General features: G+C 57.7%; 1 protein-coding gene across 1 annotated transcript; it reads right to left on the reverse strand.

The window, feature by feature from the left end:
• Positions 1-3,673: 3,673 nt before the first annotated feature.
• Rexo1 (RNA exonuclease 1 homolog) lies at positions 3,674-21,428 on the reverse strand. Its single transcript, XM_051172879.1, has 16 exons — positions 21,006-21,428; positions 10,995-12,733; positions 10,095-10,196; positions 9,333-9,546; positions 8,101-8,264; positions 7,672-7,803; positions 7,168-7,291; positions 6,479-6,592; positions 6,206-6,343; positions 5,659-5,772; positions 5,285-5,358; positions 4,959-5,069; positions 4,560-4,675; positions 4,338-4,476; positions 4,137-4,257; positions 3,674-4,054 (listed from the first exon to the last, which is right to left on the reverse strand). Exons 1-16 carry the CDS (start codon positions 21,163-21,165, stop codon positions 3,966-3,968), a joined length of 3,651 nt encoding a protein of 1,216 aa, XP_051028836.1. The 5' UTR covers positions 21,166-21,428; the 3' UTR covers positions 3,674-3,965.
• Between the last annotated feature and the right edge of the window lie 5,609 nt (positions 21,429-27,037).

The following is a 27,037-nucleotide window of genomic DNA, read 5'->3' on the forward strand; positions in this document are numbered from 1 at the left end:
GGGCCCTCGAGCCCAGTGGCTCAGGGTGGCTCTCGGCCTGGCCGTTGTAACGCTGCGACCCTTTAACACAGCTCCTCCTGTTGCAGTTACCCGCAACCATACAATTATTTTCATTGCCACTTCATAACTAATTTTGAAAGCCGGGCATGGTGGCACACGCCTTCAATCCCAGCACTCGGGAGGCAGAGGCAGGTGGGATCGCTGTGAGTTCGAGACCAGCCTGGTCTACAAAGTGAGTCCAGGACAGCCAGGGCTACACAGAGAAACCCTGTCTCAAAACACACACACACACACACACACACACACAAAATGAAAAAAACCTATAATTTGGCTACTGCTATGACTGTCATGCAAATATCTGTGTCCTCACATGATCTTAGGTGGCCCCTGTGAAAGGCCATGGGACCCCTAAAGGGGCTTGAGTCAGAATCTTTCCAAAGTTGATCTGGGGCAGGAACACTGCCCACTCACCAGACATCGCATTAGCAGTACCCCCCAGCCACCACGACGCACAGCCCCAGTGGTCACCAGATCGTCCTGTCGGCAACCCCCAACTCTGTGTCTGGTTTTATGAACTTCAAAGGGGCGCCATCTCCTGGCCCCAGTGCTGACCCCCAGAGCCCAGAGAGGTCACCCGGGCGCCCAGGGACGCATAGGTCGTGAGCATTGGTGCTCACCTGTGAGGGCCTGGCTTGGTGGGATCGGGCTGCTTAGGGCGGGCGGCCAGTGGCGTCCAGGGCCGCCGATGTTGTGGAGCTGTTAGCCCGGTGCCAACGGGTCAGAAACGGGCGGCGCGGGCTCGGGGGGTGGGGCATTGCGAAGGGGGCGTGGCCCACCGAAGCCTCAAGGGAGGGGAGAGAGGTGGGACTAGGCAGCCGGGGCGGAGCCTGGGGGAAGGTGGCAGAGAGGTTAAGGGCACAGCCCTTAGTTGTGGGCGGGGTCAGGGTGTGTGGGTGTGGTCGGGTCTTGTGGGCGGGGCCATGTCTTCCGCCCTGGGCAGTGTGGCTCCAGGCATGTGGGCATGGCCACAGAGGCTGGGGTTCATGCTTGAGGGTGGGGCATCATGGGCGGAGACTAGGCTTCCAATGCTTGGTGGCAAAAGCCTCTAAGGTGGGTGGGCAAGCATCGTGGGCCAGGAAAAAGGGAGGGGTCTTGGGCACAGGTAGAAGTAGGGACAGAGGGCATGGACAGATGGGTCAGTGGTTAAGGGCATTGGCTGCTCTTCCAAAGGAGCTGAGTTTAATTTCCAGCACCCATATGGCAACTCACAACTGTCTGTAACTTGTTCCAGGGGATATAACACCCTCACACAGACATATGTGCAGCACAAACATTAACATATATAAAATAAAGATAATTTTTTTGAAAGCAGGGACAGTGCCGGGTGCGGCGGCGCACGCCTTTAATCCCAGCACTCGCGAGGCAGAGGCAGGTGGATTGCTGAGTTGGAGGCCAGCCTGGTCTACAGAGCGAGTCCAGGACAGCCAGGGCTGCACAGAGAAACCCTGTCTCAAAACCACCACCACCACCAAAAAAATGTAGGGACAAAGAAGCCTTGCTGAGAGATCAGGCAGGAGGTCAGGCAGGGACATGTGTGTGTGTGTGTGTGTGTGTGTGTGTGTGTGTGTGTGTGTGTGTGTGTGTGTGTGTGTGTAGTCTGGAGCCTTGGAAGAGACCAAGATAAGGCCAGACCTAGGAGAATTGTGACAGGGTGAAATCACGATCCAGGGGACACCCCTGCAGAGGAGGGCACCCCTGCGGAGGTGGGGAGGTGGTCCGGCTTCTTTCTGCAGGGTAGGAATTGAAAAGCTCAGGCTGGCCTCAAGTTTGCTGCGTAGCAGAGGACAGAAAATGACCTTGACCGCCTAATCCTGCAGCCTCCAGCCAGAGTGCAGGGAGGACAGGCATGGGCCACTGTGGCCAGCGCTGGTGTGGAACCCAGGGTCTCAGGGTCTTTCAAGGCAGGCAGCCCCAGCCTGCCTTACAAACTGGACATTGCTGAAGCCAAGGTGTCCCAGGGGACGTGGAGTGGAAAGGTTGCACAAGTCAACTGCATGCCTGAGCCAGGCGCTTTGTCTTTGTGTACTCATCTCCCATGCCCTGGTGCCTTCTGGGAAAGGGAGCAGACAAGACACTATGCTGAGCACCTTACAGGCAGAACATGAATGTCTTGGATAAGGAGGGCACTTAGGACCCAGCCTCCATCAGAGCAGAACTTCTGGAAGGTTCCTCAACACTTACCTTTGCAAGCTTTGAGTCAAGTTGGCTTGACCCTGGAGCATGCCAAAGAAATTGCTACTCCACTCACTCAGCATTAACTCAGTCAACATCTGATCAAATCTTTCTCCCGTCCTCTGCATGACCTTTATCAGAGGCGCCCCATGTACGCAGGGAGGGGGTAATCACAGTGGGGAGGCGTCCCCCAAGCACACAAAGGCCCTGAGGTTCTCAGTGTAAGAGCCAGGATTAGCTAACAAAGGTCCTGGCTGGCTGGTCTGACCTGGGGCAAGCCTCTAGGGGACCTTGACATGTTCTGGGCAGGGCAGAGGCAGACACATACCAACGCACCCAAGACAGACCTGGGCTTTTGTGAATAATTGACAGTGTTTATTAAAAGCCTGTTTACAGAAGGTAGAGGGGACAGGTAGGTCCAGAGAACCCAAGGGTGGGTGCCTGGCTTATGCTAGTAATACCCTCGGGCCCTGCAGCTCCCTGCCAACCATGTGCATGGCTGTGGGCTGCAGCGCCTGCGGGAAGCTTGAGGGAGCATTTGGACTGGGCTCCCCCAGGGCCTGACCCTCACACCCAGGTTACCCTGCATGGGTCTAACCTCAGCTGGGTCAGGACCCAGTGGCCCTAGGCCTCTTCTCTGCCCCATAGATAAACACCGAGAGGCAGCAAATCAAGCTGAGGTCACATGTAAAATTGTTTCCTGGCCTGGGTACAGAGTGGCCTTGACGGCCAGGCCCTTTCTCAGGACATCAGGTGGCAGGGGCTCCTGGTCTCCACCTGCCCCTTGTCTCACTAGATGGGCTCACCATAGGCAAAAAGGAACGAAGGCACGCCACCGGCCTGCACTTGGGACACAACAGCGAGGTGACTAACCCTCAGGGTAGAGCTCGCAAGCACAGCCTACTCAGAGCTCTGGGTGTTGCACATGTTCCCCAGAGCAGGGTCGTACGGGCCCAGGGGCCACATGGGGGTGTGTCGGGGTCCTGCCTGGCCCCCAAAGCACCACACACTGTGAAATCTAAAGTTCATACAAACTTTTATTCTGCTCCTACCCATGGAGAGAGGCAGCTGCCCCCAGGACTGTGGCCCAGAGGCCCCGGAAGGCCAGGTCTGGGGGGCTGCCTTGGCTCTGAGGTTGGGGAGTCCTGGTGGGCTGGGGTGAGTTCCGGAAGCCACCCCACAAAGCAGGGCAGACATCCAGGCCCACGGGACTGACCATGTGGGGTTCGGCCCCTGGATCCCAGTGGCACAAGGGCTGGACTCCTCAGCTGAGGAGGTATGCAGGTCAGCAGGTTTAAATTAAAAATTAATAAAAATAACAGTATAAAGTAAAAAAAGACAACCCCTGTCTCAAACCATGAGGTTTGTCCCGTCGCCTGCGCTATATACAAAGGAGCAGAAGGTAAGGCCACAGCCTGGAGCTGTGGGCTGGTGGGGGAGGAAGGGGGGAGGGGTGCCTGACTGGGCACAGGGGCCAGGCCAGCTCTGCCTTGGGCAGCAGCAGGCTCCAGGGGACAGGACTGGGGAGCGGCATGTGGGGCTAGTCTCAGGGTCGACCTCAGCCCCGGCTCTGGGCCGCTCTGGACCTGTAGCCCGAGCTCGGATGCGCAGGGTCAGCTGTCATGTTTTATTACAGAGTTTGAAAAGAGGCCTAGGGCATCGGGGCTGAGGCACTGGGGCCGAGGGGTCGGGGCTGAGGGCAGCAGGGTGGCATGGTAACGGTGGGGGAGGGGTCATCGCTTGGTCTTGGCGTCTTCTCGGATCTTCCAGATGACAAGGTGCATACAGGCGCTGGCGTCCTCACTGGAGCTGTGCCCATCCACTGCAGGGCAGACGTGGTCAGCATGGTCCTCACTTCCTGTACCACCTAACTCCCCGCCCCCGCCCCAGGCCTGGCCCCTCACCATTGTCCTGGATGATCTGTCTGAGGTAGTCGGCCATGAGGTTCCGCAGGGAACGCTTATAGGGCAGACCCAGGCGGTGTGGGAACAGCACAGATGTGTCCACCACCGTGCTGTGGATGACCTATAGGGAGGCGGGTGTAGGTGGCAGAGAGCACCGGGCGGGCAGGGCCTCCCATCCTCAGCCAGAGCAGGCACAGCTACCTTGAGGGCCAGCAGGTCGCTCTCCAGGCTGTGTCCAATGAGGATGGTGTCAGCGCTGAACATGCTCAGCAAGACAGCCTGCACGTCCCGCAGCGTGATGCTCGTGTCCACGAGGTCGGCCTCTGTCACCCCTGAGAACCTGCAGAGGGCCGGATTCGAGAGGGGCGTCGGGATGGGCGGGACGGGAGTAAGGCCTGGGTCCCGTGGTAGGCCGGGACACACCTGGTGTTGTAGTCGACAACTTCATTGTCAGGCTTGACAAAGGTGTCATACACGACCTGCATGTCTGTGTCCACGACTGTGACCCGGGTCAGCTCCAGGCCGTACGTAGTGTAGGACTGAGGATGAGAGACAGCGGCAGATGCAGCAGCCTCCCGGGCCCACGGCTCCTGTGCAGCTGGGCACGGCTGCTGCACCAGCCCAGTCAGGGCCACCAGGGTGGCCACTGAGTCAGGGGGAGCGCAGGCTAGGAAACTCAGACCCTCTCCCCAGCAGGACACTAGCCTGACACGTGCTGTGGTGGCAGTCTGTGTCTGCCAGCCACTCACCTGCCACTTGTAATCGGGCTTCGCTTCCTCAGCCTCCCAGGGTGGACCCAGATTCCTGAGAGCCCAGACTCACCATCTCACAGTCGAGGGCGAAGACCCCCGCGTGGGCATCTTCTGGCAGCTCCTTCTGGAAGGTGCGCACAAAGCCCTCCAGGTTCTCTTTCCGGCCATCCTGCACGTGTTGCTGGGGAACAGGGAGGTCAGCAGCAGGCCAGCACAGGCCACATACGGCGCTCGGGGACTCCCACGCCCTGGCTAGGCCTGGGACCAGGTGCCTGTGAGGCAGCTGCGGCCACATGCCCGGCCTGGGCTTAGCGCTCAGCTGCGTCCCTCAACCCCATTGTAGCGCTATGACCAAGTCAGATGCGCAAAGCAGAGGTGGCACACAGCAGGACTTACCTTGGCGACCTGACAGCCCACAGAGCCGACCGCAGCCGAGCAGCATAGATACTGGGTCTCCCAGCCCCCGGCCACTGGTGAGAGACAGAGCAATGGTGCTCAGGGCACCTGGCAGGGTCCTTGCCCACCCAGCCAGGGACCAGGATTTAGGGAAGGGATCTGGGCCAGCAGTGTCCCCAGATGACACAGGCCTGGGAAGGTCCCCACCCTCAGGGACATTGCAGGAATGAGACAGGCAGACCCTGTGCTCTGGAAAGAACATGCAGATTACAGAAGGCCAGGGCCTTCACACGGCACTGGGCCGCGGTGGGCACGGGGCCTTCAAGGCCAGCAGGGCGTGGGCAGGACTGTGTGCAACAGTGGCCAAGCCTCACCTCGATTGCGCCGCAGCCGTCCCCAGTGGTAGTAACACTCCTCATTGCGCACACAGCGGCCCGAGGAGGACACAAGGTACTCGGTGCCACAGCGACAACAGATTCTGCAGGAGGCTGTGTGTGAAGACAGGCGGACAAGCAGAGACCAAGTGGGTGTGTGAGGGGCTGGCAGGCAGCACCCCTGAGCGTGGTAAGGGGCCCAGCCCTGACCTGTTTGCTACAACTCAGAGGGAGTTAACCACCCAGACCTCCTGGCTGAGGGCCCTGCTGAGGGCATTGCTGAGGACCCTGCTGAGGGCATTGCTGAGGGCCCTGCTGAGGGCATTGCTGAGGGCCCTGCTGAGGGCATTGCTGAGGACCCTGCTGAGGGCATTGCTGAGGGCCCTGCTGAGGGCATTGCTGAGGGCCCTGCTGAGGGCCCTGCTGAGGGCATTGCTGAGGGCCCTGCTGAGGGCATTGCTGAGGGCCCTGCTGAGGGCATTGCTGAGGACCCTGCTGAGGGCATTGCTGAGGGCCCTGCTGAGGGCATTGCTGAGAGGACACTCACAGTCCTTGGGCTTCTTCTCCTCGGCTGTGAAGATGACAGCGCCCCCAGGGCGCTCCGGGTGGGGGAAGGGGTAGCCGTTCTCCTTCAGCTGCTCCTGGGTGAGCAGGTACTCCTTGAGGCGGCAGTACAGGGCAGTCCCTGCGGGGGCACTGGGTGTTAGTGTGCCAGAGGGGGAGAGAACAACGGGCCGATGATGATATGGGGTAGGGTGGGGACAGAACAGACAGACACGGGCGTGGAGGAAGGCACAGGCTAGCAGAGCCGCCAACTCACCCTTTAGCTCCTCCACTCGCGGGCTGCTAGGGCGGCTCAGTGAGAAGCTGGTTTTAGCTGCCAATTTGCCCCCCAGCACAACCTCGTGAGACACAACCCTGCGGCCACTGGCTTCTAGAAGGATAGACAGAAAAGTCAAGGAGGGATCGGGCAGCTGCAATATCAGCCCTCACAGTCCCTCACTGCTGACCCCTAGCCCAACAAACACCCCACTGCACAAACACTGTCCACTACTGCTTACGGGAGGAGTCCCCGCTGGGAAGGGAGGCACTGTTTGGGGTGATGGGACCTCAGAGCAGGTCACCCCACCCCCACCAGTTCTGGGTGAACAGGCCAGGCCTGCTGCCCCTGACGAAAGGTGTGAGGCGGAGCACGCTGCAGCCACTCGAGTAACTAATGGGTCCTGAGGTGGGAGAAGCTGCTAATGGAACAGGAAAGCCAGCCACCACGGGGACTGCTGAATGCGGCCTCTCAAGAGGATGTAAGAAATGTCTGAACCCTCTCTCCTGCGCCCCCCTAGCTTAATGCACAGCGCCAGGCACTCACTGTCAAGAGGCTGTGGAGGGGGAGGGGCATGGGGCACCTCAGGCAGCAGCCTAAGAGTGAAGGACCAGGGTCGGTGCTGCTGCTGCAGCCCTTGAGCACCCAGCTCTGGGCAAGACACTCCCCACACAGCTGCCCTGACTCACTGCTGAGGTTGGGCCCGGTGTTGGGGACCAGGCCCCTCAGCTTCTTAAGGGTGTTCACAGCCACGTTCAGGTATATGTTCTTGCTGGGACTGCGGTCATATGCCACCTTTTCCTCGTTCAGGGCCTGGGGAAGACAGTGCTCAGCCTGTGGTCCTGGCACCCATGAGCATGGACACTAGGGCCAGCTACACCGGGGATGACAGTGGGCAGGCTGCAGGAGCAGTCCAAGCCAGGCACAGCGCAATGTGTGCACAGGCAGCCAGTTCAGACCAAGATGCCCAGAGGAGAGCCTGGAGGACAGATGGGACCTTTCCAGCCGTAGCCCGCTGCCATGAGAGCCAGGGCCCCAGTCTGCCCCATGAAGGGCACGCATACTCCAGGGCCCCCAGTCTGCCCCAGGAAGGGCATGTACACGCCAGGGGCCCCAGTCTGCCCCATGAAGGGCACGTGCATGCCAGGGGCCCCAGTCTGCCCCATGAAGGGCACGCACACGCCAGGGCTCACCTTCTCAATGGCCTCCTGGTTGGATGAACAGAACTTGAGGCACTCCTCAATGAACAGGTTGAGATAGCGCTGGCGGACCACAGTGGGGACCTTGCCACCAAATTCTTTTGGGATAACGGGCTTCTTTAGACTCTAAAGGAAAGACACCAGGCTGTTAGGACACAGGGCCTCTGGGGAAGACAGCAATAGGCTGTCCACCACATGAGTTCAGCCATGAATTCCAGAGGGAAAGGCTGGGGGCGGGGGTGGCACAGCAGAGGGTGGAGCCCTGCCTAGAACCCCCCCAGTGAGGGGCTGGGGGCGTGGTCAGGCGTGAGTAAGCTCATTCTCAGCACTAGGACCCAAGGCCAACACAATCCTGCTGGGACCATAGGGGCGGAGCGCAGCTCACTGTGAGAGCACCAGGGAAGCTGGCAGCAGTGCGGGTACCTGGAGTGACGGGCTGTGGGCGACGCGCTTGGGGGTGATGGTGCTGGTTGTTTTGGATGCCATTCCTGACAACGTGCGTGTCTTCAGTGGCTGGCTGCCAGGTTCGGGGCCGTGGGGCACCTGGCTGCTGCTGGCAGGGAGCGCCCTCTTGGCACCTGTGGGGGCTGGTGGGGGACAGGGGACATGAGTGCAGGACGACAGGAGGCCCATGACGGAGCTGCGGAGCACCAGGAAGCTGCGGTCGTTGAGTGTGAGCAGGACGCGCATCTCGCAGCGCAGCGGGGGCCGGGGCACCGGGCCCGGGTTGCGGAAGGACATGGGACTCTAGCTGCTCTGGGACAAGTCCATGGAGGTGGGGAAGGGCCACGCGGCTGCGGAGGCCGGCTCAGGCAACGCCACGGTCCGGGCAGTCTGGCAAATGGTGGGGCGTGGTCGGGGCTTCTGACACATGTTCCAGCCCCCAACTCCGAGACATTGACGTCTGAGGGGTAGCCCTGGCTCCTGGGCACAGGACCAAAGGGCCTGGGATGCCTCAGCCTGCTCATTGTGACAGCCTACCTGCCTGTCCCTGTAATGAGGTCACAAACCAGAGTCTCCGCCCTAGCTACTCCCTGTATGTCCACGCAAGGGTGTGAGGTACCTGACATCAGGGCCCAGCGACACTGAAGAAGGTGAGGAGAGGCTAGGGACCCCTGCCCTGGCTGGGATCTCTCTTTCACAGGGCTCAGGGAAAGCACAGTCTGCCACTGCTGTCCTTCCCGGAACCAGCCCAAGGCTGCTCTCTCCAGTGCTCTCTCAGCCCCCAGGGAGGAGGGCGCACCTGCAGGAGCCACTCCCGGCCTGTGAGCAGCTAGACCGCGAGCAGAGGCAGATCAAGAGGTGCCTGGCATACGAGGGCAGTCAGAGCTGGCACGACCCTCCCTGAGGGCTGTGAGACACACAGCATTGCTCCCTAGAGCTGGGACCACCACTCAGAGCGGACAGGACCAACCCACACCTGACCTTCTGAGCTGCCGCCCACTCCAGGTAAGCACTGAGGGCCCTGGGCTGGAAGGGAGCAAGAAGGCTGCCCAAACCATCCTGGCCATCTTGTCCTTACAAGTTAGTCACCAAGGCCCTGGGAAGGTGTGAGGCCAAGTACATCAGGAGTTCTCAGGGTGCTGCTCCCCTTCACAATGTACATGCGGGGTGGGGGTGGGGAGTAAAAGCGGGGGTGGGGGGGCAGGGCTTACCGGTAGCCAGGCGGGGGTTGGGGACGTGAGCAATCCTCCTCTTCTCCCCGGGGGCTGAGATGTGCACAGAGGGGGGCCTCTCAGGTGGCCTTGGAGTAGCCTGTAGCCAACTGGCTGAGTCCCTCTGAGCCTGCTGCGCTCGCCGATAGCACACCTCCTGAGCAGTTGGGGGCCGAGCTGGGGGAGCCACCGGGACCCTCTTTGGGGCCTCTGCCTGAAAGAACACAGGTGCTGGAGCCTAGCTCCGAGTCTAGAGCGCTCAAGGCAAACGGAGTGATGTGGCCTGAGCTAGTGGAGGCAGCAGGGACTCCAAGGTGCCACCGCCCACCAGTATAAGGCAGCAGTGGGCTGCTTCCTGACCTCAGTTCTCTCTTGGGGTTCATGAGCTATCTGCACCCCATGTCTCCTCAAAGACAAAACTTTCCTTGGCGATTGCATCTGGCACCCCGAGCCCCACCACCTGGGACATTTGTCTGGGTCTAGGCTTGTCATCACACCATGCACAGGCCTCTCCCAGTGTCCTCACTGAGGCAGCTGGGCTCAGCAGCTGGATAGTCCACTCAGCTCCAATACCCACAGGGACTTGCTCCACTCCACCCTGCACTGTTCCTGTGCCCAGGTCAGGGACAGTGGGACAGGCAGTGTGGATGGGACACAAAGCACTGGGTTCCAAAGGTAGCAGCAGGGTCCAGGGAGCCAGGCTATGGTGGCAGGCCTTCTCCCTCCAGCTGCCCGCCCTGTGTCCCCAGATCTGGGTCTCACCTCCTTGCCTGGCTTGGAGAGGTGTGAGACCCTCCTCTTCTGACCCGGGAACAAAGTGGTCAGGCCAGCGTGCGCCTTCTCCTCGGCCTTCTCCTTGGGGGGCTGAAAATACACACGCACTCCTCACTCTGGGTGCCGACTGGGGACAGACCCTGCCTTCCACCCAGCCTGTTGTCACCAGAGCTCAGGTGGTCCTGCAAATGAGAGCCCTACCCAGGATGAGCACCCTGCGGCCCAAGACCCGGCCTCAGCACCTGCCTCCCAGGCTTCCTGTGGACAGGACAGTGGGCATGGCCCCTGCTGCTGCCCCCACACCCAGCCCAGGGTGACGGCTCAGATATGGAGTGCCAGTCAAGGGAGTCCCTAGGCCTGGTGCTGGAGGGGACTGGCCAAGTCCATCTTTGCTTGCTCAGGGTGAGCTCCCTCTGGTGGCCAGCACGGGGTCATTACAAGGGACACCCAGATGGGTCAAGGCTGGCTGGCCTGAGCCAGGCAAGCCAGGGAGAGAGGAGAGAAAGGGGTTAGGGGCCAGGAAAGGAGCAAGAGCTAGGGGAGGGGCAGAGGGGCAAGAAAGGGCAAGGAGCCGAGGACAGGAGGTGGTGTGAGGCAGGCGTGGGGCGGGAGGGCCCGGTACCCCTTTGCCGGTCAGTCTGAACGGTCAGTCGGATGCTGCCACGGGAAGCCGGCTGGGTGGGCAGCGAGCCAGCGTCCTCGCTCTGGGCAGGGTGCAGGGGGGCAGCAGGCGGCCACCGAGGGTTCCTGAATTTTGAATGGAGTTAAGAGGCCGGTGCTGAAGGAGCGGCTTCTGCCTGGGTCGCAGAGGCTGGAGTCGGCTGAAGATGGCTGCAGGACTTAGTGTCCCCTCGCAGGGCCCTCGCCTGCCAAGGCCAGCACCCTCACCTGCCGGGCCAGCCGGCCCTTGTCCTCCGTCTTCACACTGGTAGACTCGTTGAAGATCCGCAGGCACTCTTCCATGGGGTCTGCGTCGAAGTCCACCTCTTTCTCCAGGGCCGAGTAGTCCACATCCTCCTCCGCACACTGGCTGCCTCCCGAGGAGGAGGAGGAGGAGAACGGGGAGGGCGGTGCGGGGGACGCGGGCGGCGCGGCCTTGAGACGCTTGGGCACCTGCGTCTCACCCAGGCCCAGGCTGGAGTCGGAGTCTGATTCAGAGTCCGAACTAAGGCTGGGCAGGATGGGGGGCCAGACCCGGGGTGCTCCAGCCCCGGCCCCCCGGCCCGAGCCCTCCTCCTCCTCACTCTCATCCCCAAACAGTTCAGCATGGCTCAGGGCCCGCTTCTTGAGCTTAGGGGTGTCCTGGGGGGCACCCTCATCCAGGGAGCGGGCCTTCCGTTCCCCTAACTTCCCCGATGGTGTCTTTCTTGAACTGCTGCCTTTCCAGGCTAATGGTGCGTGGGCACCAGGCCCAGAATCCTGGGGGCCCCCAGTGGAGGGGCGGCCCGCCCCCCCTTTCCCTGAGCTGGCCACTGTGGTGGCAGAGGATGGCTTCTTCTTGGTCCCTTCGGGCCCCTGGGTCTTGGCCCGCGGGCTGCCGGCCTGTGACTTGCTCCTGTCTGCACACACCGTGTCCTTCCCTCGGGCCCGCGCTGGGCCTTTGTCTTTCTTCTTGTCCTTCTTGTGGGCCTTGTCCTGGTGGCTGACGCTGGCTGGGGTCCCACTTCTCCTCTTCTTGGCTTTGCCCTCCTTGGGGACCCCAGCATCTTGAGAGGCCCTGGCTGGGGAGGCAAGCTTGGCCGAGGACACTGTGCCCGGTGCTTTAGGAGGCTGCCCGAGGTCTTCCACGTCATACTGCACGGCCATCTCCTTGGTGCCCCGCAGGCTGCCCTCCCCGGGCTGCGCGCTCTCCTTGGAGGCCGGCTTCCCAGGCGCTTTGCTCCCAGGGTCAGCGCCAGCCTTCGGGCTCTTAACATCAGCCTTTGGGGGGCTGGCCACGTCGTCCTCTGAGTCTGAGAACCTGGCCTCACAGCTGCCGAAGGGGTCCCATGGCTTCTTGAGGGCAGGTGTGTAGGGCTCAGCACCTCTGGAGTCCCGAGGCCGCTTGGTGGCCCGCTCGTCCCTGGCACTGGCCCTGCCAAGGTGCCGGGCTGAGTAGTTGGACAGTGGGTCATACTCCAGGTCTGTTGATGGCTTTGAGCTGTCCACCACGTACTTGCCACCGGGCACGGGACGGCCACAGCGGCGTGGCTGGCCCACAGCCTTGGGGACATACTCCAGGGCACCAGCACCTCCGCCAGCTCTGCCCTCACCCCGGTCTGAAGGCGCCAGGGAGTACTTGTGACCTGGCTCAGCAGGAGCAGCCAGTGGGGTGGGCTGGTAGCCAGAGTCTGGGCTCAGCAGGCCACCCGGTGTATACGTGAGGGCCAGGGAGAAGGTGTCGTCGTCATCCATGCTGGCGGCAGGGCTGCAGGGCGCCAGGGCTGAAGCCGCGGCGCCGTGCCCCCGGGCGGTCTCCAGGAGCTCCTGGTAGCGCCGCTGCTCCAGCTCCACCTCACCACGCACAGCCTCAATGGCCTGGTTGACCAGTTCCAGCTCCAGCATGCCGCCGTCCGCGCCCAGGGCGCCATGCTCCCTCTGCACAGCAGGCTGAGGCAGCTCCGGGTTGTACGGGTCATAACCAAGCCCTGAAAGGAAAAGAACACGGAGCAGCCACTGAGCCGACCTGCTAGAGACGCGTAAGGTAAGAGAACCAACCTTCCAGAACCTCCTGCACACCACGCTTGGGCCTCGAGGACATCCCCACCGTGACACTGCCATGCTGCTGTGTGGGGATCACATGCCCTATGCCAGGACCTGTGCTAGGTATGTGTCCCTCGCAGAGGGACTGGAGATGGCCAGGTGAGAACTCGCACTGCTCCGGAGAGGGGCCTAGCTTACACCCTAGCCCCACATCAGGCGGCTTACAAACCAGCAACTCCAGTCCAGAGAATGGGACTTCAGGCTTCCATGGGTACCTGCACTACACCCACACAGACACACTCCTGTACATAATAAAAAGTAAAGATCTTTTTTTAAAGGCTTAAAGGGATCGGTACCTATGATATACCCACTGGTATAACAAGAACTGTTATGTGACCGAACTGTGCATAGCATCTGCGAGAGAAGTGGGGCCAGGCACTGCCGAGCACTGCCCCCAAGGGACTGGGGGGGGGGGGGCAGAGGGGAGGAGAGAAATGACAGTTAATTGAAGTGCACAGGCTGCAAGGCCAGTGTGGGCATCTTGTTACAAACCGGAATGGCCTGCACTGCCCCGCAGATGTCAGGCACCTGAAGCATGTGCAGAAAGCCCACCATGAACCTGTGGCAGTTCCCCCACAGCTGCCTCAAACTGCTCTCCTGTCCCGTTTCCTGTGGCTGATGACCCTGAGCTGGGGACTACACCCTGCATCATCAGGGGCCTAGTGACATCACAGGGTGGTCATGAGAGGGCAGTGGGCCTGGGAGACACAGGAAGGAGCTGAGACAGGGCCTGCCGGGAGATAGGCTGAGGGAGCAGGGGCTGTACTGGCCAGGCGAGCTTCTGCCTTTTGCTTCTTGTTCTGTGACAGCCATCTCTGCAGCTAACACCCCAAAATACAAGCTCTGTGCATGAAAGATGCACCTCAATGAGGGACACAAGCAGGAAGTTCACATCTGCAGCCCGGTGCTCACAGCCGCGCTGAGAGGGGCGCACAGCCCCCGAGCGAGGAGGCAGGTGGGGGGACGGAGAGGGGCTGCCTCACCCTCTCTGTCTGAGGCGAGACCTCACTGTGGGGAAGCCAGGCTGGCCTGGACGTGCTGCTGAGGAGGACCTGGGACTTCGGCTCTCTCTCTCTGCTCCCGGGTGCTGGGGTGATCAGGGTGAGATGTCAGGCTGGGCACACCTGTGATCCCAGCACTCAGGAGGCAGAGGCAGGCAAATGGCTGTGAGTTCCAGGCCAGCCTGGTCTTGAGTCCAGGACAGTCAAGGCTACACAGAGAAACCTTGTTTCAGGGGAAAAAAAAAAAGCAAGAGAGAGCGGCAGCTAGAAGTGCGGGGGAGAAAGTAACATGTCAAGGATCAGAGGCAGCTGGCCAGCCATGCCTGACGCTGAAGCAGGAGGATCAGAAGTTCAAGGCCGACCTAGGCTGGGGAGAAACAGCCTCAAGAGAAGCTGCCTAGCATGCCAATGCCGCTGGGGCCGGGGGGAGAGACGGGAACGGGAAACCTAAGAGACCAAAGCGTTCACCAGGGCTGAAATGAACACTGCGCCCAGGGCCACCTGCAAGCCCAGCCCCGTGTGAGCCCAGATGGCAGTGGAGGGATGACAGCCAAATGTGGAGCAGCCCTGGCTGCCTGTTTTGTTTACTGGAGCGTCTGCAGTGGAGGTCGGAGCCGTTTGGCGGCTGTCCTCTGCTTCCACCATGCAGGCTACAGGGATCCAACCAGCTGGTCTGGCTCGGTGGCAAAAGCTCAGCCACCCCACAGGTGTTTTTGTTTGCTTGCTTGCTTCTTGGAGACAAGGTCTTACTTTAGCCCAGGCTGTCTGGGAATTCAGGTGATTCTCCTGCCTCAGCCTCCCGAGTGTTGGAGTAAAGGTGTGACCCACCATGCCTGGCCAGTCTACAGACTCTGAGCACACAGCTACCAAGAGCTTGGTTCTGATTGTCTGCAGCTCAGACACAGGCACAGGGTGGCCCTCACAGTGGTGACCTGAACCTGAGGTGCCCACCCTGCTCCTGAGATGGGCTCTGGGGGACCTTGTGAAAGTCTGACTCTGCAGGGACTCAGAGCACAGCACAGGTAACCTGTGACCACTGCCAGGGGGACGGAGCTCCGGGAAGGGCACTGTTAACTGTGAGAGAGCACCACAGGAAGGGGCGCTGTTAACTGTGAGGGAGCACCACAGGGAAGGGCGCTGTTAACTGTGAGGGAGCACCACAGGGAAGGGCGCTGTTAACTGTGAGGGAGCACCACAGGGAAGGGCGCTGTTAACTGTGAGGGAGCACCACAGGGAAGGGCGCTGTTAACTGTGAGGGAGCACCACAGGGAGGGGCGCTGTTAACTGTGAGGGAGCATCACAGGGAAGGGCGCTGTTAACTGTGAGGGAGCATCACAGGGAGGGGTGCTATTAACTGTGAGGGAGCATCACAGGGAGGGGCGCTGTTAACTGAGGGGAGCATCATTTCACTGGCTGTGAGGGGCAGACACATCCTACACTTGGGGGCACCATTGTATGTGCTGGGGTCCTAGACAACAAAAAAAGAGAAAGCAAGCTGAACACCAGCGTTTGCTTCCTGACTGTGGGCTCGATGTGAGTGGCTCCTTCCCCCTCCCCTCCTCTGCCCTGCCCCCACCCTGGTCCCCGTGTGGACTGCAGCCCGCTGCTAAACCAGAATAAACTCTGAAGTGCTGCTACCAGGTATTTTTTCACACAGTCACTAATGTTGATCCCTGGGGTGGTTTTGCACACCTGTTAGTCCAGGACAGGGGAAACTGAGGCAGGGGATGGCACCAGCCTGGGCCTCATAATGAGACAGGACCTTTCTGTGTAACCTGGATGCACACGGTGCTCTTTGGGGAGGGGGACTGGGCACACAGGTGACTGAGAGCACCCACAGGTTATGCTCTCGGAAATACCTCCACCTGCAGGGCAGACTGCCCAGTGCAAGCTCAGACTGCCTGCGGGAGGAGTGACCCAGACTCAGGCCACACCAGAGGTGGTAGTCTCTCAAGGCAGTACAGTCCTGGGCCTCTCTCCTGCCAACAGGAAGCCAGACCCTGGCCAGCAGCAGCACCCGAGGTCTCCACTCAAGGCCAAGAAACTGATAAAGGCCCAGACACTGCTCAGGCCCAGCCAGCCTCGGGCTCTGAGAGCTCCCAGCCCAGGAGGCAGAGAAGGATGCTCCCCAAACACCACAGGGGAAGGAGAGGAGGAAATTGGGCAAAGCAGGGTGCTGGGCGCGAGGTCCTGGGAGAACCAGCCACTCTGTGTTGCCTCGGATGGGTTCTGACTGGCACAGCACTGACTGCCAGCCCCACAGTGGATGACCACACAGCCCAAGGTCTCCACAGAGGACTGTGACCCATCTTTCCTAGGCTGGCTCTGTCCACCCCACACTGGGATCCCTTAGCAGGTCACCCAAGCAGGATCAAGCTCCCAGGTTCCTTGAGGAGAGCAGGTTAAGAGAGCTCTGGGAGATGGCACACTATGAGGCCTGGCCGAGGAAGATGGCGCAGAGCCAGGAAGTGCACAAGTCTTACCCTAGGAGGGCACCCTTGAGTAATAAGCCCAGGACCCTGGGCCCCAGGTCACCCTCCAAAGCTGCCTTCTTCCACAAGGCCAGGCCTGTAGGATGACAATGGCTCCCTGGCAGGTGGGGCCACTAAGTAGGATGCAAGGGGACATCCCCCTACATGCCTCGGATGCTGGGGCCTCTGAGGCAAGGACAGGATGGAGCCACCATGGTCCCCACCAGTCAGAGGAGCCCATGCGCTGACATCATCCTAGGCCAGGCTACAGGTGGCCCTCCTTCCCTCTGCCCCACAGGCCAATAAATACAATCCTCCAGGACAAGGCCCTATCTGGCCTTCCTAACTTGCTCCCCGTGGAGATGGCCAGGTCCCCTCTGTCCTGCCCCAGCCTGACACCAGCAGGTTTGCAGAGGGAAAAGCACCCCACCCCCACTCTACATGTTTGTACTGAGAACTATGCAAGAGTCCCCAGCCAAGCCCCCCTGTTACCCACCCAAGTCTGGACCTGCCCTGAGGCCCACCCCCACAGCTCACTGGGCAGACCCTGGGCCACCAGCTCTCAGGACCTTCAACACATAGATTCAGGAGTCCTCAGAAGAGCGGCTTGCTGCAGCTGCAGGAAGACTAACAAGAAAGCTGGGGTGCGGGGCTGAGCCTCCAATCTCCCCTGCACAAGTCACTCCCCCAGATCAACAGTGGCACCCAAACCTCTCTAGAAGGCTGCGAGGGCGTCAGCGAGGAGTGCTGTTGGCTTCTTCTAGCCACCGGACAAACTCCTACTGACCCTTCAAAACCCAGTTCCGGATGTCGTACAAGGACCTGCCTTTTCTCAACTCCCAGAGCCAGTGTGCTTGCCCCCGCCCCTCTTCCCATACAGTCCCATAAGTGTACACTGAGCCCAGAATGGCCAGAATGGCGGAGGCAGGGCGTGGGAGCCAGCGTTTACCCACAGCACTCCCAGACTGTCACATCGTTCCCAGGGAGTAGAGCATGCCCTAACCTCCTCCCACATGGCTCCTGACTGCCACAGAAGCCCCTGCAGAGGCTGCACTTCCAGGATCCAGCCAGCTGAGCCCCCACCCCTCAGGTCTGTCTAGCTGTCTCGCTGTCCTGGACAGGCTCCCCCTCTGTGGGAGGGTACCCTAGAACAGGAGGCCAGCTGCAACCCACACTCCAGCAGCTCCCTGCACCAGCAGTCACTTGAAATCCCAAGGCCCTTCGGTAAATGACACCAGGGCAGACAGGCCACACATCAGGAGGACCTGGTGAAGGATGACCTCACAGAGGAGCCATGGCCAGGGGCAGATGTGGGCCCCACAGGATGAGCAGCGTTGGGGCTCTTCTGCATTCTCCAGCCCACAAAAAGGACCTTGAAGAGAGCACCTGACACGTGTGGCAGTTGAGGAGCAGGAGGATGTGTCCTCAGTCCTGCCCTGGGAAGCCCATCAGCCCTCCAAGCCGCCACCCCCAGCAACAATGGGCTGGTGGCGCCAGCTACTGGCAGCCCTGATGTCACCAGGCACCTGTCCAACCAGAGTAGGGTGGCCCTGCGCTTCACCTTCCAATGCACAGATGTCTCCCCACATGCCCAGTGCCAACTATCCTCGACTGTCCCTCTTTGGGAGACAAGGGCTGGCCAGATGCTGTGGCCTGCAGCACCCCCTGCTGGGGTTCCTGTCAGTTGGTCTTTTCCTGGGATGGAGGCCAAAGTGTAGGTTGCCATTAGCTTGCTCAGACAAGGAAAGCCACCCCTGGAGTTCTGCCTCTGCAGGCGGCAAAGCCTGACCTAACAGGACAACAGGCAGTCCCAGGTCCCTCCTATGTGTCGCTGGCAGAGCTTGGTGGGAAGGGGCCAGCCTTGCCTGCTTGCCCTGACCCTGCTCACCCATATGCTGTGGGAACTGGGCTGGGATCCAGGAGTGCGCATAGGCTCAGAAGGAACTTGGCCATAGGCACAGGCACTTTCTTGTCCCCCAGGACACCCTTCTCCTTTGCTTGATCAAACCCTATTCCTTCTAGAAGCTCCACAGCTACTGCACTGGACTTGCCCCTTGGCACCCAAACTGTCCACAGGAGAATCTGGGAACAACTCCTGCTGGGGGTTGGGGGTGGGCCATTGGCACTTCGCTCCTGGCCACCACCCACAACTCACTGCCAGAGAGTCTCAGATGGAGTCGCACGGTGTCACTTGTCATTTCAGCTCCTCTCACCCTCCCTCCCTTGACAGGGACAGGAGCTGTGCAAGAGTGGAGACAAGTGGGCCCTGGGCTGTGAGGGCCACTGTGCCGGCCCCTCCATGTATACCAGCTAGATAGACCCAAACCCAAACCAACAGGAACCCTGAAAGATACCCAAGGCCTAGCCCTGTCACTCACGGGGGCTCCTACGCCCTCACTGGTATCAGGAGCAAACTTCCTTTTCCCCAAAGCCCATCTCCCCTCCATGGCACTCAGCCCCGCCTCAACAGGGTGAGCACGCATCCCCAGCTGAGGAAAAGCCAGCTGGCAGCATCCAGGGCCGTTTGTCTCCATGTCGCTCTCACCTACAGCTCCGAGGCACCAAAGCCCGCCACATGTGGGTTTGCTTTTTTGTGGGCACAAAGGCTGTGGAGAGCTACTCCAGCAAGCCCAAAGGACACCACCAAGGTCCAAGCACTTGAGCCTTTGTCCTCATCTAGAGCAGTGCAGGCCCAGGCCTCCTCAGAGGGCCACCGCGGTGCACTGAGGACATCACAAGGTGCCACAAGGAACGAAGTGCCTATACCCTCGGGGAGTGTAGGGTGTGCAGGACAAAACCAGACCCCAAAGATGCCCTTCTGGGAAAGCAGGTGGACAGCTGTGGCACAGGACAGGACAAGCAGAACAACGAGAGGACGGCTGAGGCCCCAACACTCTGCTTGGGGACGGGACTGTACTGGCACAGCACACAACAGGCAGGGACCCAGCCTCCATCCCCACAGGGCAGAAAAGCCCGGATGTCAGCCTAGGGGTGGTGGCACACACCTTCAATCCCAGCACTTGGGAGGCAGAGGCAGAGGTAGACAGAACTCTGTGTTCGAGGCCAGCAGCCAGGCTGTCCCCGGCCTGAAGCTGTGGGCAGAAGCTGGAAGTCATGATCTGACACACTGGCACCCTGAGGTCCAGAACTGCTTTCACCTTTAACCCCACTTAACCTTTAGTTCCCACTTGGAGGCAGAGGCAACCCAGGACAGCCAGAGCCACACAGTGAGACCTGGTCTCAAAAGTCAAACAAGGGGCTAAGAAGTTAAGAACACTGGCTGTTCTTGCCAAGGGTCTGAGCTCCAGGCCCAGCACCCGTGTCTGAAGGCTCATAACTGCCTGCCTCTGCAGATACACTCACACGAGACAGACAGACACACACACACACACAAAATATATAAATACATATATATATAAATATAAATATAAAATATATATATATATGCCACTCCTATGGAACGGGTCACCAGAGAGGTCGAAATTACACTCTATTCAATAAACCTCTCCCTCCAGGCTTTCCTCCTAATGTCTGCCTGTCTCTCTTTCTTAGAGGAGGCTACATATATATAGCCCAGGCTGGCTTTGAACTCAAAAAGATTCACTTGCCTCTGCAGCCCCACCATGCCTGGGTGCAAGGCTGTTTTTTTGTTTTGTTTTGTTTTGTTTTGGTTTGGTTTTCTTATTTGTAACGGTGGGTTTTGTTTTGATTTTCTTATTTGTAACTTGGTGGGTATGGTAGTTTTGTCTGCATGAATGCATTTGCACCAGACATGTCTGCTGCCCGGAAGCCAGAATGTGTCAGGTCACCTGGAACGGGGATTACCAAGCTGCCATGTGGATGCTGGGAACCCAACCCAAGGCCTGTGCAACAGCAGCACCATGTTGTCGCCCCATCCCTAGACAGGGTCTCACCGTCTATGGCTTTTCTGAACAAGGCCTCAGAATCAGAAGTCCATCGGGCGTTACCCCCAGAGTGCTGGGAGTAAAGGCGTGCACCACGACCACACCCAGCCAAAAGCAGCGAGCGCTCTTAAATCCGAGCCATCTCTTCATCTCCTACAATGTCTTCTTCTGTGCGACCGAAGTTCTCTGGATTGGGTTTAGAGTTATTCCAGGACCCGGTAGATCGAAGCGTGAGGATCCTAGGTGCCAAGCCAGCCTGGCCTACACACTAAAGACAAACGACAGCTAACAAAAATCCTAATTTCTCCCAACTTCTTTTTTTTTTTTTTTTTTCCCTTCCTGACACAATACCTCCTACACACTGCCGGATCCTCGAGGCCTTCTTCAACAGTGCGGCACGCTCCCTGCCAAGCTGAACGTCTACACCCATCTAAGCCAAGCGGGTTTGCGGCTGGACAAGCAGCTGGTGGCCCTAGAGCCTTGTGCATCCAAACTACTGGAGGCGGCGACGGTCTCGCCCGAAGGGAAACGGTCTCGATCATAAACAAGGTTTCCCCACCAGCGCACGGTGACAGGAGGGAATGACACCGGTCGCACCAAGTCCCCCTAGCTGGGTGACGCGCCTGCACTGTCACTCCCCCTGTCCTGTCGGGATTTACGGTTCAGTTTGTGATCGGAGAGGCCTGGGCACTCGTGCACAGCATCGCGACGGCGGCTAAGGGAGGGTGTGCGGCCAGGCGGGCCCAGCAGCGGAGCCCGGCGCGGTCGTGCGGGCTTTACCTGCTGAGCCGGGAGATGCTGCGCCGCCGCTGCCGGGAGCGCCGGGACCCCGAGCTCCGCGGTGCCGGAAGTGGCAGTAGGGCCGCCGGCAAGGCCCCCCGGGAGCCCCCGCCCAGTATGGGCAGTCGATGGAGCGGAAGAAGCCGGTAGAACGTAGCATGGTCCCTTCCGCAGCGGGGCCCCGGCCCGGACCTACCCGGGACCCCGGGACCCCTCCTCACACTCGCCCCGGAGGCCTCCGCTCGCGCCTCTCGGACCCCGCCGCCGCCGCCATCTTGCCCCGAGGCCCCTAGAGGCCCCCCGGAACGTTGTCGCTAGGGACGCCGGGAAGGGCTGCCCGTAAGTGCGCCTGCTGGCAATGTCGACTCCCGAGAAAATGTAGCTGACGGAGAAGGGACAAGAAGCCCAAGACAAGAGACGCTCTAAAGAACGCGTTATTAAGCCGGGTGTGGTGGCGCACGCCTGTTGTTCCAGCACTTAAAAGGCAGAGGCAGGTGGATCGCTGTGAGTTCGAGGCCAGCCTGGTCTACGAAGGGAGTCCAGGATAGCCAGGGCTACACAGAGAAACCCTGTCTCGAAACACCAAGAAATAAAAATAAAATTTGAAAAACGCGTAAATTATCTGTGTCTGGTCTCAGCCTTTCGGCTTCGGACTTGCGCGGATGCAGCAGCTTCGCATTCTTGAACCTTAAATCCCCCGAGGAGCCTGGGCTGTCCAGAACGCGCCTGACTGAAAATGCGCCTCCAGCCCAGACTCTGCTTATTTGCATTTCGCTGCCTAAAGCCTTTGTGCGCCCCCCGGAGGACAGCGAGAGCGTTATCGTCGAGTCTTTGTTTATGTTTGGTTGATTGATTTATATTTTCTTTAGAATTTACTTTTGTGTTTCTGTGTATGCGCAGCTTGAGTGTATCTGAGGCTCACTGAAGTCAAAATGTTGGGTTCGGGGTGAGAGCCGAGAAAACTCACTTCAGATACAGAAGCTTAGAATGAAAGCTTTATTTTCTGAGCTCAGGGAGGTTGCCAGTTTGGGATCTGAAGTTTTCCCTCCTAGAGTGCCTAGCTTTAAGTGGGTGCTGGGGATTAGAACTCGGGTCCTCGGGCTGTGCACAAGCCAGATCTCATGCAGCACAGGCTGGACGTGGACTTGCCCATTAGACAGTGCTGGAGATCAAAGCCAATGCCTCATGCATGCTCAGCAAGCTCTTCAGCAACTGAGCTAAGTCCCCAGACCCTCTGTTTCTGTTTGTTTGGGCAGGGCCTGACACTGTACCCTAGACTGATCTTGAACCTGAGCCAGTTTTTCTAGATGCTAAGATTACAGGCCCGAGACACCATGAATGCCTGCTTTTCAATTTTCTTTTCTTTTTTCTTTCTTTCTTTCTTTCTTTCTTTTTTTTTTTTTTTTTTTTTATGGTTTTTTGAGACAGGGTTTCTCTGTGTAGCCTTGGCCATCCTGGACTCACTTTGTAGACCAAGGCTGGCCTTGAACTCACAGCGATCCGCCTGCCTCTGACTCCCAAGTGCTGGGATTAAAGGCGTGCGCCACCACGCCCGGATTCTTTTTAAATTTCTTTTTATTTTATTTTATGGGCATTGCTGTGTGGGTATCAGATCTCCTGAAACTGGAATTACATATAGCTGTGAGCTGCCATGTGGGTGCTGGGAATTGAACCCAGGTCCTCAGGAAAAGCAGCCAGTGCTCTTAACCACTGAGCCATCTCTCCAGCCCCTAAATTTTTGTTTGTTTGTTTTTTGTTTTGTTTTGTTTTCGAGATGGTTTCTCTGTGCAGCCCTGGCTGTCCTGGACTTTCTTTGTAGACCAGGCTGCCCTCAAAACTCACAGATCCGCCTGCCTCTGCCTCCTGAAGTCTAGGATTAAAGTATGCACCACCACACCCTGGCTCCTGAGTACTGGGATTAAGCTGCCACACCCATTACCTATAAATTTTTTAATTTGTTAATTTGGTGTTTATTTACTTAAAGAGAAGCTCCTGTGCTCAAGGCTCATTTTCGTGCACATGTGGCTGCCTGTGTGTATGTTTGGTTTTGTTCTTAGAGACAGGGTTTCTCTGTGTAGCCCTGGCTGTTCTGGACTCACTCTGTACACCAGGCTGGCCTCGAACTCATAGAGATCCTCCTGCCTCTGCCTCCCAAGTGCTGGGATTAAAGGTGTGCACTACCATGCCCAACAGTAAAGATATTTTTAAAAATTTCATGAGCCACCACTCAAGACATAGCACAGAGTCACATTCCCAGGAGGTCACAGAGTCATGAGAGGCATGGAAACAAAGTAAGATGCTGAGCAGTAGCGGCCGAGGATGAGCGTTAGTGTCCGATGGACACAGTGTGGCAAAGGGAAAGCTGTACGGACGATGGCGGGCGACAAAGCCCAGCCCTGTGGGTGAGCTTCGCAGTGCCAGGGTACCCATGCTAATAAGGCTTAAAGATAGATAGATAGAGCCGGGCGTGGTGGCGCACGCCTTTAATCCCAGCACTCGGGAGGCAGAGGCAGGAGGATCGCTGTGAGTTCAAGACCAGCCTGGTCTACAAAGTGAGTCCAGGATGGCCAAGGCTACACAGAGAAACCCTGTCTCGAAAAACAAAACAAAACAAAACAAACAAACAAAAAAAAAGATAGATAGATAGGTATTTGGTTTTCAAGGCAGGGTTTCTCTGTGTAGTCCTGGCTGTCCTGGACTCACTGTGTAGACCAAGCTGGCCTTGAACTCACTGAGATCTGTAGTAATCTATCTTTTAAACATTTTTTAAATTTGGGATGTTTAGGCCTCAACTTCCCTTCCAACCTCCTAACCCTACATAGGAGAGAGGTTAGTGGGGAGAGGGGGCCCCTTCCTTCTCCTGGTCGAATGGGTTCTGTTGGGCTTTATACCTGTCTCTGGCGACAGCGGACGCAGCCAGCAGGCTCCTCCAAGCCGCTGCTCCTCGATGCCGAAGCGTTTCTCTCTGTCTGCTCCAAACCATCCGTCCATCCTTGATCTCTTCCAACTGCTGCAGGCAACACCGCATGCCACACCTCGCTCTCTCTGTGCTCTTACTTATATCCTCAGAGGCCTAGCCCCCACGCGTGCTGCACCAGGAAGGCCTGGCCGGCTGGCAAAAGCCACGCCCTTCAGGAGACAATAAGTGTGGACAAGCTAAAGCTCAAACTAAAATCCCACACTTGGGATTAGAACAAAAACCAAATTTACCTTTAATCCCAGCACTCAGGAGGCAGAGGCAGGCAGATCGCTGGGAGTTTGAGGCCAGCCTGGTCTACAGAGCAAGTCTAGAACAGCCAAGGCTACACAAGGAAAATCAAACCAAAACAAAACAAAAAACAAAAAACCAACAACAAAAAACTGGATTTACAAATAAACCGAAACTTCCATTTCAGAGTTCTGCCTGCCTCTGCCTCCTGATTGCTGGGATTAAAGTCACCGGGCAGGCTTAAGTATATTTTCTTTTTATTTATTTATTTATTTTAATATTTTCATTTCAGTGTGCATTTATATAATAATTAGAAACAATTAAGTGAACGGAGCAATGAGAGGACAAAGAGAACCAGGTGTAATTTTGGGTCCGAAAGCCTTGGAAGCAGGTGCTGCAGGGACTCTAAGGCAGGCTCCCTACACAGAAACACAGTCAGCTTGGTCAGGAGGTGGTGGCGCACACCTTTAATCCCAGCACACAGGAGGCAGAGGCAGGCGGGTTGCTGTGAGTTCGAGGCCAGCCTGGTCTACAAAGTGAGTCCAGGACAGTCAGGGCTGCACAGAGAAACCCTGTCTCAAAAAAAAAAAAAAAAAAAAGAAAGAAAAGAAAAGAAAAAATACAGTCAGCTTGGCAGCAGGGCTCTGGGACCAGCAAGGGTTCCAAATGTGGCCTTTTCTCAACAAAGTCCTTGGGTAAACACAGTCTGTAACAGTGGTGAGATTGCCGGGCGCGCTTTTAATCCCAGTACTTGGGAGGCAGAGGCAGGTGGGATCTCTGTGAGTTCAAGGCCAGCCTGGTCTATAACAGGAGTTCAGCCAAGGCTACACAGAGAAACTCTGTCTCGAAACCTCCCCCCCAAAAAAGTGGTGACATCATTTCCCATCCTAGGCAGAAGAGAGGGGAGCAGCGGGGAGCCTGTTAGAATGTTCCAGCAGGTGAGGCTTCCAGCTCTGTTTCTCCATGTGACAGTTTTGATCCCTTCTCAAACCTTCACGGATAGCTCGCCCTCATATATGTCTCACCTCCAACACCACCAGGCTAGCTGGTGTACCCTAGGGCCCCACAGGACAACCCTCAGCGCCTGTCCATTCATTGACGCAGTGACTGCAAAAGAACGAATTTGTTCTGCATTGGGGGCGCTTGTCCAGCAGCAAGTGCCAAAGGATGGCCACACGACAGTGTTTTCCTTTTGTCTGGCTTGAACTCAGAGCCATCCTGCCTGGCCACCCGAGTAGCTGCAAAGATCTGTGGGCCACTGTACATATATTTCTTTCTTTCTTTTTTTTAAAGCGTATTTATTTATTGTGTATACAATGCTCTGCCTGCATATGTGCCTGCCTGCCAGAAGAGGGCACCAGATCCCATTACAGATGGTTGTGAGCCACCATGTGGTTGCTGGGAGTTGAACTCAAGAAGAGCAGTCAGTGCTCTTAATCTCTGAGCCATCTCTCCAGCCTTTCTGGTTTTTTTGTTTTGTTCTGTTTTGTTGTTTTCTTTTTTAGAGTTTAGAGACAGGGGTGTGTGTGTGTGTGTGTGTGTAGCCTTGGCTGTCCTAGACTCACTTTGTAGACCAGGCTGGCCTCAAACTTACAGAGATCCGCCTGCCTCTGCCTCCTGAGTGCTGGGATTTCAGTCATACGCCACCAGACCAGGCTTTTGTTTTCTTTCTTTTTCTTTTATTCTCTCTCTCTCTCTCTCTCTCTCTCTCTCTCTCTCTCTCTCTCTCTCCTCTCTCTTTTTAACTGTAGGCTGGTCTGAACATTGTAAGTAGTGAAAATGACTTAGAAATTCTGATCCTATAGGCTCACTTTTCTTATATTTTATTACAAAATTACTAACCAAGAGTACCTTACTTATAACCTGACTGATCTAAATAATACGAAAAGGAGATTAAAGAATACAATAATGAAACCGGAAAGATATCAGTTCCCAAGAACGATTCTCCTGGCGTAATCAGCAGGATTTCTTCTGCTAGAACCTGGAGCAACCAGAACCCGGAACCTCAGCCAGAGCCCAGAGCCCCGAAGCCTTCCCTCGAGCGCTTCTCTCTAGGCGCTGTCTAGAAGTGGAGCTATGAACAGCCAAAACTATCCCAAGTCTCCAAAGGCCCCGCCTCCTGTTTTTGGCTCACATTTAATACCTCCTCTCAGAACTTGTTCAAGGATGTTTTCAGCTGGTTAACAACCAATCTCCCCCACCTGCGCCCTCACAAGTCTTTTTCTCATCTCCCACTTGTGATCTAAACAAAAAACATGTTTATCTCTCCTTCATGATCCTCCTGCCTCCACCTCCCTAGCACTGCTAGGAACTGTGTGTATACCACTCCCCCTTAGCCACATACATGACTGAAAAGAAACATAGGCAGAGGAGGGAACAAAACAGAGCTTCTAGAACACATTGTCTTCCCCCCTCTTCCCCCAACCACGTCAAGGAGGAAAAGTTGGAATCCAGGCCTTTGTGCAGGCCAAGTTGGCACGCCCCAGCCCCTCACAAAGGTATTCTAGGCGGGGACCCCATCCTGACCACGCCCCCAGACCCTCACTGGGGGGATTCTAGGCGGGGCTTCACCCCGACCACGCCCTCACTAGGGGATTCTGAGCGGGGCTCCACTCTGAATACGCCCCCAGCCCCTCACTGGGGGATTCTAGGCGGGGCTTCACCCCTGACCACGCCCTCAGCCCTTGACTGGAGGATTCGCAGAAGGATCTCTGACAGAAAGCTCAGCAAGGGAGATGAGAGACTACAAAGCCCTTCCAATAGATCCTCATGGAAGGAAAAAAACACACATTTTCACCTAAGAAGTTAAATATGTCTGTTCACA

The sequence above is a fragment of the Acomys russatus genome, chromosome 31 (assembly GCF_903995435.1).
Source record: "Acomys russatus chromosome 31, mAcoRus1.1, whole genome shotgun sequence".
Taxonomy (NCBI): domain Eukaryota; kingdom Metazoa; phylum Chordata; class Mammalia; order Rodentia; family Muridae; genus Acomys; species Acomys russatus.